Source organism: Atheta coriaria, unplaced genomic scaffold (genome assembly GCF_025399875.1).
Source record: "Atheta coriaria isolate IRGN ID8LTWV9N9 unplaced genomic scaffold, Caltech_Dcor_3.1 hic_scaffold_9_pilon, whole genome shotgun sequence".
Lineage (NCBI taxonomy): Eukaryota > Metazoa > Arthropoda > Insecta > Coleoptera > Staphylinidae > Dalotia > Dalotia coriaria.
This window is the reverse complement of record NW_027045451.1, coordinates 10,583,879-10,598,037: the sequence shown is the minus strand read 5'-3', so window position 1 is coordinate 10,598,037 and position 14,159 is coordinate 10,583,879. Positions and strand designations below refer to the sequence as shown.

General features: G+C 38.9%; 1 protein-coding gene across 1 annotated transcript in view; it reads left to right on the top strand.

Annotated features, from left to right (window-relative positions):
* side (motor axon guidance molcule sidestep) overlaps positions 1–13,867 on the top strand; it is a 36,072-nt gene extending 22,205 nt beyond the window's left edge. The window contains exons 10-14 of the mRNA XM_065311717.1: positions 1,980–2,273; positions 7,934–8,168; positions 8,255–8,376; positions 8,824–9,126; positions 11,925–13,867. Coding sequence (XP_065167789.1) covers positions 1,980–2,273; positions 7,934–8,168; positions 8,255–8,376; positions 8,824–9,126; positions 11,925–11,980 — 1,010 coding nt within the window. The 3' untranslated portion in view covers positions 11,981–13,867. The remainder of the gene's footprint in view (positions 1–1,979; positions 2,274–7,933; positions 8,169–8,254; positions 8,377–8,823; positions 9,127–11,924) is intronic.
* The last annotated feature ends 292 nt before the right edge of the window (positions 13,868–14,159 follow it).

Below are 14,159 nucleotides of genomic sequence, written 5' to 3'. Positions count from 1 at the left end.
TTGTATTATATTGTGATAATCATCTTAAACTAGACTGGAAGCTTAATGCCTGCCTGCTTTGTTGAAACAGGACGAAATTGGTTACAGAACCACCGGTACCGGGAGTGTCGGGTCGGTACAACGTACGCCTTTAAACAATAATTACTGAAGTGCTTTGTTGTTCGGCTAATTAGCTGTGCTTTATTGTGTTTGCCTTATCGGTGTTTCCATCAAAGCGATACTAAATAATATTATACAGTGTGTTTAGTGAGGTAAAGATTAGTTTTTGGCAAACAAAAGTTAATAATAGTATATTAAATATCAAGTGCGCTAAGTTACACTTTAACAACGTATAGCAGCTGCATGCTTAGGTTATTTTTCTATTTATACTTTATTTTCATATTTGAAGCTCCGCCCCGTGACTAAAACACGTTACTAAAACATTTTAGTCACGACCGTGACTAAAGTGTCAAATTTGTCTCTTGAAACCATAGGAAAGGTGGAATTATAAAGGTGGAGGTTAAAAAATAAAATTTTAGTTTTTGATGTAAAAGTGCAATATGATTTTGAAGGGTTAAAGGAAAAATTCCGTAGATGAAGATATCAAACGTATGGCGCCGTTGCGCGCCGCGGCAACCGTCGGAAAATGATAAAACCGCAAATTACGTTCGATAACACTCGGGCGTCACGCTTTGGCGAACTTTGATGGGGCGTCGCGTTGTTTCGCTCGCGCATTGCAGCAATTCGATACAGTCGACGATATCGCGCCAGAACAAGCAGCGCGCACCTTTGGCGGCTGCACCACCGGGCGCAATTCCGCAAGTTTCCTTCGTGTTCGCCGCCGCCGCCGCGCGTCGCATATTGCCGGTGTCGGGACGATAGTTTCCGATACAGACGGAGCGGCACTTCGCGAACGTTAGCGCTGCCGCTCCCGCTGCCGCCGCCATGGCATTTACATCTTTCGGCGCGCGTGTCTCCGAGGGCGGTCGCAGACGGCGCGCGAGCACACAACAGATGTTCAATATCGAGATGTAGACATAGACATTCCATTATCTCCCGGCTGCCACTTGATGCCGCGCGCACCTAGCGACGCGATTACCAAACAACAACCGAATCCCAGATGCAGCGTCTCATATCCCGTTTCGCTTAATTAAATGTTTAAAGGAGCAGCGAACACCGGCAGCCGGCTGCCATCATCTTCCATCTACAACTACCGGCGTTATGTTCGCCTCCAAGGCTGGATTCGGTTTAATTTTCAATGTAAATAACTATTGCTTTGACTCCAACTCAATTACACTTGAAATTTCGCTCGAAATTATTCATCAATCGATGTAAGTTATCCGAAAAAGTCGTCTGACAAATCCGCAGCCAGAAAAACTGGGATTACCGACTGAAATCTTGTCGTTTTTCTTGTTTTTCTCGCGATTCTGTATACGCCCAACGCTCTCCAAGATCGAGAATAATGTGTCAATCAGATCCATCGAATCGGAAAAGTATTTGAATGAATATCGTAATTTTCCATCTTGGAGCGCGCTCATTTTTCCGCGCCGCGCAAGACATTTGTTCGCGTCTTGCACAAAGCGACGGCGGCGTCGCGCTATTGATTCGTGAAATTATAATTTCGTCAACGACGTCTCGCGTTTGGCGCTCATCTCCGCTCGGCGGTGATGAGATGACGCCCGATATCGAGCCCTCCAGCTGCCGCATTATCATGCTCGCCGAAAGTGGCATCTTTCAAACCGCAAACCGGCGCGCAGAAAAAGAAGATTAAGTTATTATAGTTACAAATTGATGCGGAGTGCACTCACGACGATAATGATAACCATTTCCTAACCGTTCTCAGCGTTCTCAAGCGTTTCCGACATCATCATGAGGAGATGCACTCGAAATTTCAGGATATTCATCATTCCCATCATCATATTTCATTCTTACGAGGCGCGAAATGAAGAAATACACTATGAAATAACTTGGATTCTAATTTATTTATTTTTTGGCTTCAGATGCACCCAGATGTAAGAAGGGCTACGAAACGATGCGTGTCGGCGCGGTGCCATTCGAAAGCATGGTGGTGCATTGTCACGTCGATGCCCTACCGGAAGTGACGCGATTTCATTGGACTTACAATACCAGTCGAGGCGTGCTGCCGATTCAAGGCGGGAAAATGCAGAATAAAATTGGCGTTTCAACGCTGCATTTTACTCCGGGAGCGATGGACATTGATTCGCTGCAATGCTGGGCGACAAATCACGTTGGCAGACAGGAAACACCCTGTTTATTTTATATTGTACAAGCACGTAAGTAAAAATTCTATTTTAACACCCAGAGCGACAAAAATGGTAAATTAGGACTCAAGTGCACTAAGCGGTACTCTAGCAACATTTTATATGACACTGTAGCTCTTCCCCGTGACTAAAAGTCGTGGTTAAAGTATTTTAGTCACGGCCTTAGCCGTTTGAGATTTAAATTGCCACTTTTCATGTTTCAAACCGTAAAAAAAGTCTTTTTTCGGAGGTAAAAGTAGAAAAAATATGTTTTTCAGTGTGAACACGCAATGATTTACATTTAATATCCATTTGACTCATAATTAAATCGCTCCCAGTAATTTAGTAAGTGTGAAACATATATAAAAATGTTGTAATGAACTTTGGCGTCACATATTTTCCGCGTAATCTAGCTAATCTCGCCGAGTACCGCTGTAAACTTAATGAAAACTGCATGTCGGCTTCATCATTATTTACGCTCATTTATCATGCCGGGCGAAAAGCTGCGGAAAAAAAGCGCTGGCGCGCGCGCGCGAAGAAAGAATCGACAGGGAATTGCGCGCATTGTGAGTCTAATAACTCTTCATAGAGCAGCGGGCGGACGTTTTTGCTTTCAAGTGTTATAATATATTGGATAACTTCGATATTGGCACGTATAAATTGAGAGCTCGGGAGCTTTTAGTCGGGCCGCGCGGGCGGGACGTACAAGGAACAGCACTCAGTGTTGTGGTCGAGGCGCAACACGAAGCTCGCGTGCATGCACACGCGATGGACAAAAAGCAAGCACAAAAAAAAACAGTGTTGTATCGAACGGACAGCGTGCGTTTTTGCTCGCTGCTGCGCGAATGTCATTCGATTCGGGCGGGTTGCAGAGTCGGGCATCACGTCGCAAGCGTTAAAATTTTTTATCATTACTCATCTTCTTTTCTATTTATTTGCGAAGGCGTATCGACGCATCGGGATACGCTGCGCGCAAAAAACGCACCGGGAAAAATGATATATCAGTTCGCAAGCGGGGAGTTTGCTTGCTTTGACAAAGTATTGTATAACGAGTCGGGCGGAAAGTGTTCGAGCTGTACAATTGGTGAAAAAACACAATCGGAACATATTGACTATTTTGAAATAATTTTTTTATTTTAAAAATGAAAATCAAAATTAAAATGTATTGTTTTCATAATTACTCCTATTAGTAATTAGAATAAAACATCACCAGTCGCACGCAATCACCCTTACCCATTTTGGGTAATATTTGGAGGATGTAACAGAGTGCGAAGCTTAATTTTCGCCCTCGACACGCACACAATAGACGACCGCGTGAACACGCCAGACGTGAATGGCATATGTATACAGTGTGTTCAAAAATTCTATTCGAAATAATTCCTTTGAATGATATAAATATTATATGTTTTGGGGTCACTCTGTAAGTAGACAGACGGATAGGCTTGTTGAGAAGTTTCACAAACGAGTGACGTTTCATATCGATGCTGTTTCGATTCGCCGTACGCGTGGATTATAATCATACGTCGTGCGAGATTAGGTTTCGAAATAACTAATTGGAGCGCGCGCGCGCGGCAATATGTATCCGGATGTCGAAGACGCCAACCTCCCCGGGCACACCAGGAGTTCCGGGACGTGTTCGCCTGCGTTTGCCGCTGACGTTTTATTAATTATCCGCGTGATGTGCAGGCGGGCAGGCTCGTCATGTGTGAGGGGCGCAACACAACACTCTGGGGGTGCGTTATTGTTTTCACGAGATGCGCACAATGGATAATTATTGAATGATAAGATAAACATTTTAGGGGGTTATAACTCCTAAATGTGTTAAGGTAAAAATATTTTTCTACTTTCATTTTTAAGTTCAAAATTTTAACACATAAGTTTTCAACGATTTTGAAACAGGAAAAGTGATAATTTAACCATAGACAGCCGAAGCAATGACTAAAATACTTTAGTCACGGATTTTAGTCACTGGGTGGTGCTAGTATCTGCGCATTTGAAATTTTAAATTACAAAAGTTATGAATAATGATAAAAATGGTGGATGCGTCTGACATTTTAAAGAGTAGTATTATTAATCAATAAAAACTACCCGATTGTGTAGGGAAGCTCTTAATAATCCATTTTAAGCAACTTTTCACTTAATAACTTAATAAGAATTTTTCTGTAGATGTCAATAAATAAAACGTGTATTCTCATAGAGACTTTAGAATCAATTGTCTCAGGAACTAGAAGAGAGAAACCGAAAACACTATAATGCTTAGTATGATATTCTAGGAAAGATAACGTTTAAAATCTTTCAAATATAACATTTGCCTGAAAAAATTTTCACCGCAATTTTCTCAAAAAGTAATAAAGTTAGAAAAAACTTTCTTCATTTTATTCATGTCGTGATAAGGATCTATAAAATGGCAGATTTAGTTTTTCCATTTTCTAAAGTTGACCAAAGACCACCCAAAAAAGATCAAGAGGTTACCCTTGACAATTTTTGGACTCAAAAATTTTTTTTAAGCTAGAAGAAAATGGAAAAAGCTAATCGATAAAGTTTTCCAAGGGGATGAAAGATATGAAGTCAGTTTTTCGATAACATCAATATTTTGAAAAATGGGTGGTAAATTCAAAACTGATCAAATAAAACTACCCCTCCAATGTTTCCCAAACTTTCCAAACTGATAAAGAACAATGCCAGGAATCCATTAATCCAGTTTTGGTTGCGCAATCTTAATTAGTTTTGGAGTTATTGACCATTTTTAATTATTACATAAGTGTTGATAATTGAAAATTTTAACATATTATATAATGTAAAATTTAATTCTACATAAGAATATGAAACCAGTTTTTCTTTATCTCTAATGGTTTTCCAGATAAGTGCGAAAAACTGGTTTATTCGTTTTCTCTATCATTTCTTAACCAAAACATAAAAATTGGAAATTACAACTTTTTATTTGCCAAATATAGAAGAAAATATGATTTTAAATACTTTATATTCATAAAATTTTGTTCTAAAATAAAACTTTTTGTTAATAATAGCAGTAACAAAGTTTGGTTTTCTCGCTATTCATTTCACGCCATTCTTTTATTAAAATTGTAAATAGGGCCTAAACGGGAAATGCTAGCCAAAAAAGTTACATAAATAATCGATATAGAATTAAATCATTTATCCGAATCCGAAAACAGAATTTAAAAATTTCAATTTTTAATTTCGAACATAAAAAAGCTAAATCTTTTCCCTTTTTTATAACAAAATCTTTTCGTTAAATGTTTTTATGCATTTTTGGTCGTTTTTCAAAAGGATGCAATCTTATAGAGAATTCTTTAAGGATCAAGAATACGAAGTCCTTTTTTCCGTAGCCCTTTTAGTTCTCGAGATTATTGCAATTTAAACTCGCCGGTTTCACTGGAAAAATTAAATAAAAAAGTCCGACCCTGTTGTTCGGCCGAAAACTTTTTTTGGAAAATAAGTTCGACTCTGTTCTTCGACCAAAAAAATTATAACACAAAAGTTTGACCCTGTTGTTTGACCGAAAATATATATCGGAAAACAAGTTCGGCCCTGTTCTTCGACAGAAAAATGTTTTTACAAAAAAAGTTCGACCCTGATGTTTGACCAATAATATTTTAAGAGAATTTGTTTGACCCTGTTTTTGGACCAAAAAAAATTGTTACAAAAAAGTTCTACTCTGTTATACTACCAAAAATAAAATTTACTGGAAAAAACAGCAATATTCTAAGAGTATTTTAACACACTTCCCTAGGATTAATTAAGTTAAAAGGGTATGCATAGTGTAGAGGAACTCTCGAACTTTAACATGACGTTGAGAAACTTTAAAAAAAACTAATTAGTTAACGAGAAACAGAGCGATTTCCACATGATGTTTTCAAAATATCACAAAATTGTCAACTTTTGATGAACATTTCAAGGCAGTTTCAAAGGGCTTAGATTGGTCAAATTAAATGTAACATAAAGAGGGTCTATTGGACTCTAATATGACGCTGAAAAACTTTAGGAAAGTCAATTAATTCAGGAGATACAGGGAATTGTCCACACTATGTTTTTGATTTTTTTCAAAAATGCTTATTTTTAAAGGGCATTTTAATGCACCTTTAATAGGGCTAGGAAGTTGAAAAGGCATTCATTGCATAGTGGAACTCTCCAACCCTGACATAGCAGCGAAAAATTTTGATAAAGTCTATTAGTTTACGAGATACTGGGTGTTTTATACACAATAATTTTATTTTTTTTGTATAATGCTTATTTTTAATGGGCATTTTAGCGCACTTCTAAGAGGGCTACGATGTTGAAAAGATATTCGTTGAGTAGTGGAACTCTCAATCTCTGACATAGCAGTGAAGAACTTTGGAAAAGTCCATTAGTTTACAAGATCCTGGGTGTTTTCATCACTATGTTTTAAATTTTTTTGAAAAGATGCTAATTTTGACGTGATAACGTCTTTAAAATCGTTTTACGGGTGACCGGTTCAGAAACTTGTGTCACGAGCGAGGTCGATCGCAGGTATACCCCCCTCTCGTTTTAACGAGAGAGAGACGGACCGATCTCCCGTCTCATCTCGAGCGCTGCCAGTCATTCCGTGCCAGTCATAGCGTTCGAGTGAGTTGACCAATCTTCCGTCTCTCTCACTCTAGCGGCATACAAGCGAATGGAGATTTTCTCGTGCGGTTAAGTTTTCGTTGAATGTTTTATCGGCCGATAAAAAGTTTGTACTGTGCGGGGAGCCTAACAGTAAAACAAAATGTGAAGTGCAAGTGAAGTGTTACAACAATTGCAACAAACAAAACTTATATCACCAATAAGACGTTATCACGTAAACATCTCGATCGTAAACCTACTTTACAAACAACCATTTTTTTAAAGGGTATTTAAAATTACTTGTGAAAGGATTAGATGGTTTGAAAGGCATGCATTATATAGAGGGACTCTCGAGCTCTGACATGCCGGTGAGAAACTCCAAAAAAATCAATTACTTCGGGAGATACAGGGCGTTTTCCACATCATGTTTACAATAGGTTTATAGGAGGAAGTTGAAAAAATAACGTATACATCACATCAGTAAACGTTGTTAATCTCCTACTTAGCGCCCTTGATACTTAATATATAATATTCTTATAATTTCGTTACTAAAACTCCTCAAAACTGAAAACTTTACACTTTTTCATCATAACAATATTCTTTGTGTACTTGCAAAGATTGAAATTGTTTGCATTTGTCTAAAAGTTATTTATGAAAAAGTTCCACTCAAATTTCTACGAAATGCAGAATCAAGCAAATGAACAAAGATGCGATAGCATTACTTGATACGGCATTTTTTGCCCTTCTGCAAAAGGCAATGAAACCCGATGGCACACTGGCTGCCAGCGAGTAGTTGTCGGAGAATCGTAAAAGTTTTCAATTCGGAATTAAATTTATACGACGCGACCCCGATGCGATAATAATATAAGCCAAGCCAAGTCGGAAAGAGGGAGCGGACAAGGCATGTCGTCGAGCAAAATGAAATTTTAATATCTTAGGGGAACAGTTACGCTTTAACGATTGCACGCGTCTTTACTTTTAATTTTTCAGGTGCAAATAATGCAAAATTAAATAAATTTTTATATTAATCCAACATTAATTACTAGAAACAATTTTTTTTACTTTTTGTGATGACAATTTGTGGTAATCAATATGTTGTATCTTTGCAGACGTGCCCGAACCGCCATCGGACTGCGTGATCCGAAATGCGACTCACGGCGGCGGTCTCGAAGTGTCGTGCACAGCGGGTCGCGACGGCGGCTTGCGGCAGTCGTTCGTACTGGAAGTGGACAACCTGTCTGGTTCGGGCGATGCTTCCGCCACAGTCGAAACGACGCTCAGCGACCAGGGCGCTGAAAACGCCACCCCCTTATACCGCGTGCTCGGCGAGACGCCTATCTTCCGGTAAGATGCAATCGCATAAGTCAATTGATATTCAACTGCAAGATTACAACCCATTTATCTCTATCTCCATGTTCTTTGCGTTGCAGATTGCACAGTTTACAGCCGGGACATGCCTATCAGTTGTTGGTCTACGCTGTGAACGCAAAAGGCCGCAGCAATCCGCCAGTGATGCTCACGAACATCCGCGTGGAGACACCGCTGGAAAATGGTAATTTACAAAATAAGATTATAATAATCACTATGTCATTAATAGCCTATTCAAATAATCGCAAATTACTTAATTGAAGATCCATATGCCTATATTAGATTTGAGGATGTTGTAATAGGGAGCATATAACATTCAATTAGCAATAATGGCCGCACTGATCAATTATCGCGTTGACCCCGTGTTCTCGTGTCCGGAGACATCCCCTCGCTTTTCACAGGCCGTATTATCAAATGCTATCAACTGCACCCCTTTTCTTTGCGTCGAAAAGACCCTCTGCTAATTTCCAACCAAACACTAATCGCTCATTTCCTTTCATACGTTGTAACCAGATATCTTGAATTTGTCAGGGGGGAAATACAAAATAATTCAATTAACAGCTATGAATTAGAACTAGAATTAAAGAGTCATCAGTAGATTACTATCACATGTTGTTTTAATTCTGTGCAGGATTATCAAGAGAGATGGTTAATTCAAGTTCAATTAATCTGACATTGGTGTTGGTGATATTAGCATCAGCAGCCATGTTACTTATACTTGGAATTGTCGTAGTGGCAAGTATATTGGTCTGTCGGAAACGACCGGAGGTTGTGATGCGACGAAGAAGCAGTCGACCGCCTGATGAATTGGAATTGTCGGAAGCTGGATTCAACGAAGGATTCCATCGGCGATCGGCGCAATATCGAGCGAGCGTGTACAATACCGAATTGGATAGAGAATTGGATGTTACGTTGAATTCTCAAAAACCACAAGGTACGTGTATTTTGAAAAATAAGACGAAAAAAGGATATAAATAATATTCATCTGTAATTTTCTTGATTGGGTTAGTTGAAATACTTTTTCCATCCGGTTCTATTACACATTCGTGTGATTGTGACCGCGGCAAAGCTCTGCTAAGTAGTATCAAATAGTATCAAACAACTATAAAACTTTTCCCGTCTTTTTGGACCGCCAGGGCGCTTGCCAACTTTTTCGCTTCGGGCAAAGTTTCCGTGACCAGTTTTTCGCCTAAATAGTTGTCAGCATTATTGCGGTCTTTTCTATTTCCTTGCGCCGTGACTTTCTTAACACGCTGCTGTTTTTGCGCGCCGCTTTTTCCGCCCGGCATTGTAGCTAATATTCTCACGAATTGCCCTCGCCGATTGGCTCCATTGGGGAAACTTTTATCATCAATTTTTTGTTCGTTAGGAGCCCGGCGCGAATAAATCCGGCGCGTAATTCGACGCGTAATTCTCACGGCAAATAAAGCGATTCGGCGCGCGATATCGACGGCTCTCGATGGCGCTGATCCGCTTGGCAAATACCTAATCGGAGGGATTTTCCACACCCTCACCCACCCACCCACCGCCTCTTCGTTCCGCATCGCAAGATGGGTATATAAATTAAAGGCGTGGCGTGGCCCGCTGGATACATTGAATTATTTATACTTTGCGATAATACTCTCCTCATATTCTCTGGATATCCGCTACGTTAATAACCAGCCAACGTTACAAAACAAACAGAAAATCATTTTTTATATTAATTTTATTCAATTAATAAAATGTGAATGTGTAAAATATTTTTTATATGTGATTTTATTATGTGGAGGCGCCGGGCATTGAAGGATCCCGATGGATGTCTACAATGTATGGTTTGTTTATATAGACCTGGTTTTTTCGGCAACGATTTGTGATCGGCAAATGCAATTTAGTGCTGAAAATGGAAATTTTATACCGACACAAAGGACAAGCTCCTCAAGGTGCTCGACCTTTTCCATGGAGAGCTTTGGTTTTTTACCTCGTCTTCTACTTCCGGCCTAACCGGTAAAGCTTCCACTTTAAAGCATTTTCTATTCAGTGCGTCATCAGGTTGACTTTATAGAAGGCAGCTAAAAGCACACGACCTAAATATTCAACAGATGTCTCATAGTTTTCAATTTTCTAGAATAAATTTTAATAAATATACGTTGAAGTTATTAAATAAATAATTTATCTGGAATAGTTGTCTTGTAGATACAATTTAGGTAAATAAATGTCTTTGATTCGTAGGTCAAATACACGCAGCGGACGCAGCTTTATCTCGGCATAAACACACAAACGCAATGCGCATTAAGGTATTTACGTTTGGGGCAGTAAATCACGGCCGGCCGAGCGAGACGGGCCATCCGCAGTCGTGGGCTCGAAATGAAAGGGCACGTTTATGCCGAAAATGGATCGGTCTAAATCTTTCAGGCCCAACCAGCGTCGGTTGGACCTTATCGATGCGGAGCGGTTCGGCTTTTGCGGCTTTGTATCTGCTAATTCGAGATACCAAAAGCCTACAAAATTGTAGAGAAAAAAAAAACAGTTTTTCGTAAATATTTCCTCAACAAATCACATAAAAATTTATCAATTCAGCCAATTTTTTGTATAAAAGCTCAATATTTGAATGAATTGATGTCTCAATCGGTGGAAGAATGTAAAGTCATGTTTTGACACGCACCTCCCAACAGCGCACACGGCAGTCATAAAATGAGTGCATGCAGTTATGAAGTTATATTTCCACCCGGCTGCATTTGTGTCCGCGCCGCCTATGCATTATGCCGCTAATGTGTACTCTTCCGCCGTGCACATTCGTATACATGAATGCATGAATGCGTCCCAATTGAGAGGTGCGCTCGACTCGCCTACGCCGTTCACGAGGTTATCGCCGATCGAGTAATAACCGCCGCTGATCGCGCCGATAACGGTGGTGCTGTTATTTGAAAATGGAGGCCGACAGCCGCCGCCTCCACATGCGGGACATGCGAGCAACACCTTTTGCGTAAACTTACATAGAAGCAATACAATGCAATTATTGCTTATTTTTTATGTTTTAATTTTAATATTAATAACAATAACAATGAATAAATAAAAAATACGTTGTAATATTATGTAGAAATTTAGTTAAAAGGTATCGTTTGGTTAAGATGTTCTAGTGCTGAATTAATAGTGTTTTAATTGCGTTATAGCCCGGCGCCTCCACTTGGCGCATGTGGGAGCGCATAATGCAAGATAGATTTAAATTTATGCACACTTATAATGCATATACAGCGTTGCACACAAGTGCCGCGTGTACGTACAGCAAGTTAATGTCTTTTTTGCGGCCCGCGCGCATTAATTTTCATGTTAAACACCTGTCATTTGTTCAAGCACCCGCGCACGCCATTTGCGGATTAATTTTGCAGCCGTACCGCTTGCAAGTGAGCTTTCTTCGACGTCATAAAGTTTAAATTATAATTTATTCTGCAGTTATTTTTATCAATTTTTTAAATTTCATAGTAGTGGTATTGGTATGGCGGCGTTAATAACGCAATAAAGCAATAAAACACGATTTTTGTGCAAAAATCGCCCGCTTGAACGCTAATCTCGTTTATGCAACAACATAATTCCCGCTTTGCAGCGCACGTTCGGGCGAATATGTACGGCTTAAGCTCCCGGTGCGATTAAAGGAACGCTGGTACTTTTTGTGCCAGGGACATATTCAAAAAAGGATTTAAAAGAAAGTGGATTAGAGACGCCGCCAACGCGACTAAAGCTTTTCTCTGTTTGCAGGCCCGGATTTGATCCTCAGCCCAGTGAGCTTCACCCAGCAGAACGCCCAATACTGACCCTTGTAGGGATTGGTTTAATCAAGGACCAAACGAAATGGCAAGTGAGGATTTCATGAAGTGAAACAACCTCAGATCAAAATTAAGCATAAAAAGTAAGATTTGTAAATAATTATTGATTAAGTAGGTATGTTAGATTTTAATTTATTGGACTGACAGATTTAATGAACCATAGAAAAGTATTATTGTATTATTGCCTAAGTTTCATTCCAAAAACACACAAGAAAACAACGCACCATATTTTTATTTTTGTCTGGAAACTCTATACCACGTACACTCTTTAAAAATATTTATGTTAATGTAAATAAAATATTTTTAAGTATTTTAAATTGTAAAAACATGTCTGTGTGTTTTCAAAACATGTTCGTGAATTAATTAGGTATCGATAAAATTCTAAAAATTGAAGCGCGCTAGAATACAATAAAGCGATTGTAGAACGGTGTAAAAACAACGTCTCGCCGTCAGAAAAGAATAATAACATCCACGTTAATTACCACTAAGCACGAACTGTTTTGTAAGCGGCCTACACCGAACGTGCCGTGTCATGCTGAGGAAAAGATGATTTCATGAACAGATTTTAAAGCCATCGGAAAACATTGTAAAGTGGTGGGCGCCCAGCGCCTCCACAATATAATTTACTGTACAATGTGTAAATTATTTTCCACAAAGGAAAATTGCCATATAGCAAAATAATTCAAGGAAATTTAACTCCATATGTTAAAATTATTGCGGTCTAAAGTTATGAACAACTTAACATCTGCGACGAAATGTGTCCGCTTTGCTCAAACCACAATTTCAACAAAATTCACTTCAAAACTTCTAAATTACAATAATTAAATAATATTAAAGGTTAGTTATAATATAATACATTAATATTTATAGTTTATATTTGAGTTAAAGAAGTACTTGAAAGTGTCTGAGGACTTTATACACTTGTACTCGAAAATTTATGAATATTTGTACGTTTGCGTCGGTTTGCAATGCGAGATTGAAGATTGTCGAGCTGTTTGCTCGGTCGGATGCTTCAGTAGAGCATATGTGTGCCGGCTGCTGCCACCACCGCCACCGCTGAATATGAACCTAGTCGACACACATACACATATGCTCACTGGCGGCCGCAGTCAGTCGCCGAGAAAGACATCCAGCAGGTTCGCGCGCGCCACAAGTTCGTTTCGGTGCGCCGCGGGCCATTCGGGCGACATATTTTCCGAGCAGAACGCGATTGTGCTCCGCCGCCTCCCCGCAAACCGCGCCTAGACCCGGCTGAATTGTCGGCTGCATTACTACACTGTTACAATGCGCAAGAACAATTATTTCGCAAAAATAGTGGTTTAATTTAAGCTATAATTTTACGTTGCGTTTCGATCTCATTACCCGATGTGTACATAAATAATTAAACGCAGAGTAGATAAAAATTGCGTTGTATGAACTAGCCTAGCATGAGTGGTTTAACTTGTATGGTAATATAAGCAATAATTTGTTTAAACTAATGGCCCTTATTAAATATGTAATTTATTTTGTTAAACGGGTTTGTAATGCCATTGGAAAAGGGTTAAACTCACACATTGAGTCACAAATTATAGTTTTATTAATTTTATGTAGACATGCCATGCGAAAAAAAATCTAAAAATATTATAGGCAACCAATCATACACGCAATATGCTATTTGGGTTGCCAAAACGTGTAAATATTTTATTTTGACAAAATGTGCCAATATTTATTACATTAATTAATATTACATGGACTAAACTGGGATAAACTGTATTAGAGTAATAATTTTAGGTTAAGTATATATGTAGGTATTATTTTAGTGCAATATATTTAACTATATTATTCTGATTTAATCTGAACTGAAGCAAATAAATGAATATTAATTTTTTGATTACACCCTGTATATGTGTGTTCTATTAAAATGTAACTGTGCATATAAAATGTTCACATCCGCGCGGCGTGCATGCAGTTTTATTACGTTTATTACGTTTTAACGGCGATCGTTTAATACTTATATTAAAACGCGAAGCAAGAAAAAAATCGTTATAAAAATGAAAAGAGCAAACGACGGAAATTAAAACTCCGAATGGTTCTTCACCTTTTTCCGACGTCGCGAATTTTTTCCCTCCACGTTTATACAGAAATCGCACCGGAACGTGTGTCCTGTGTCAAGGATATAAAGCACAAT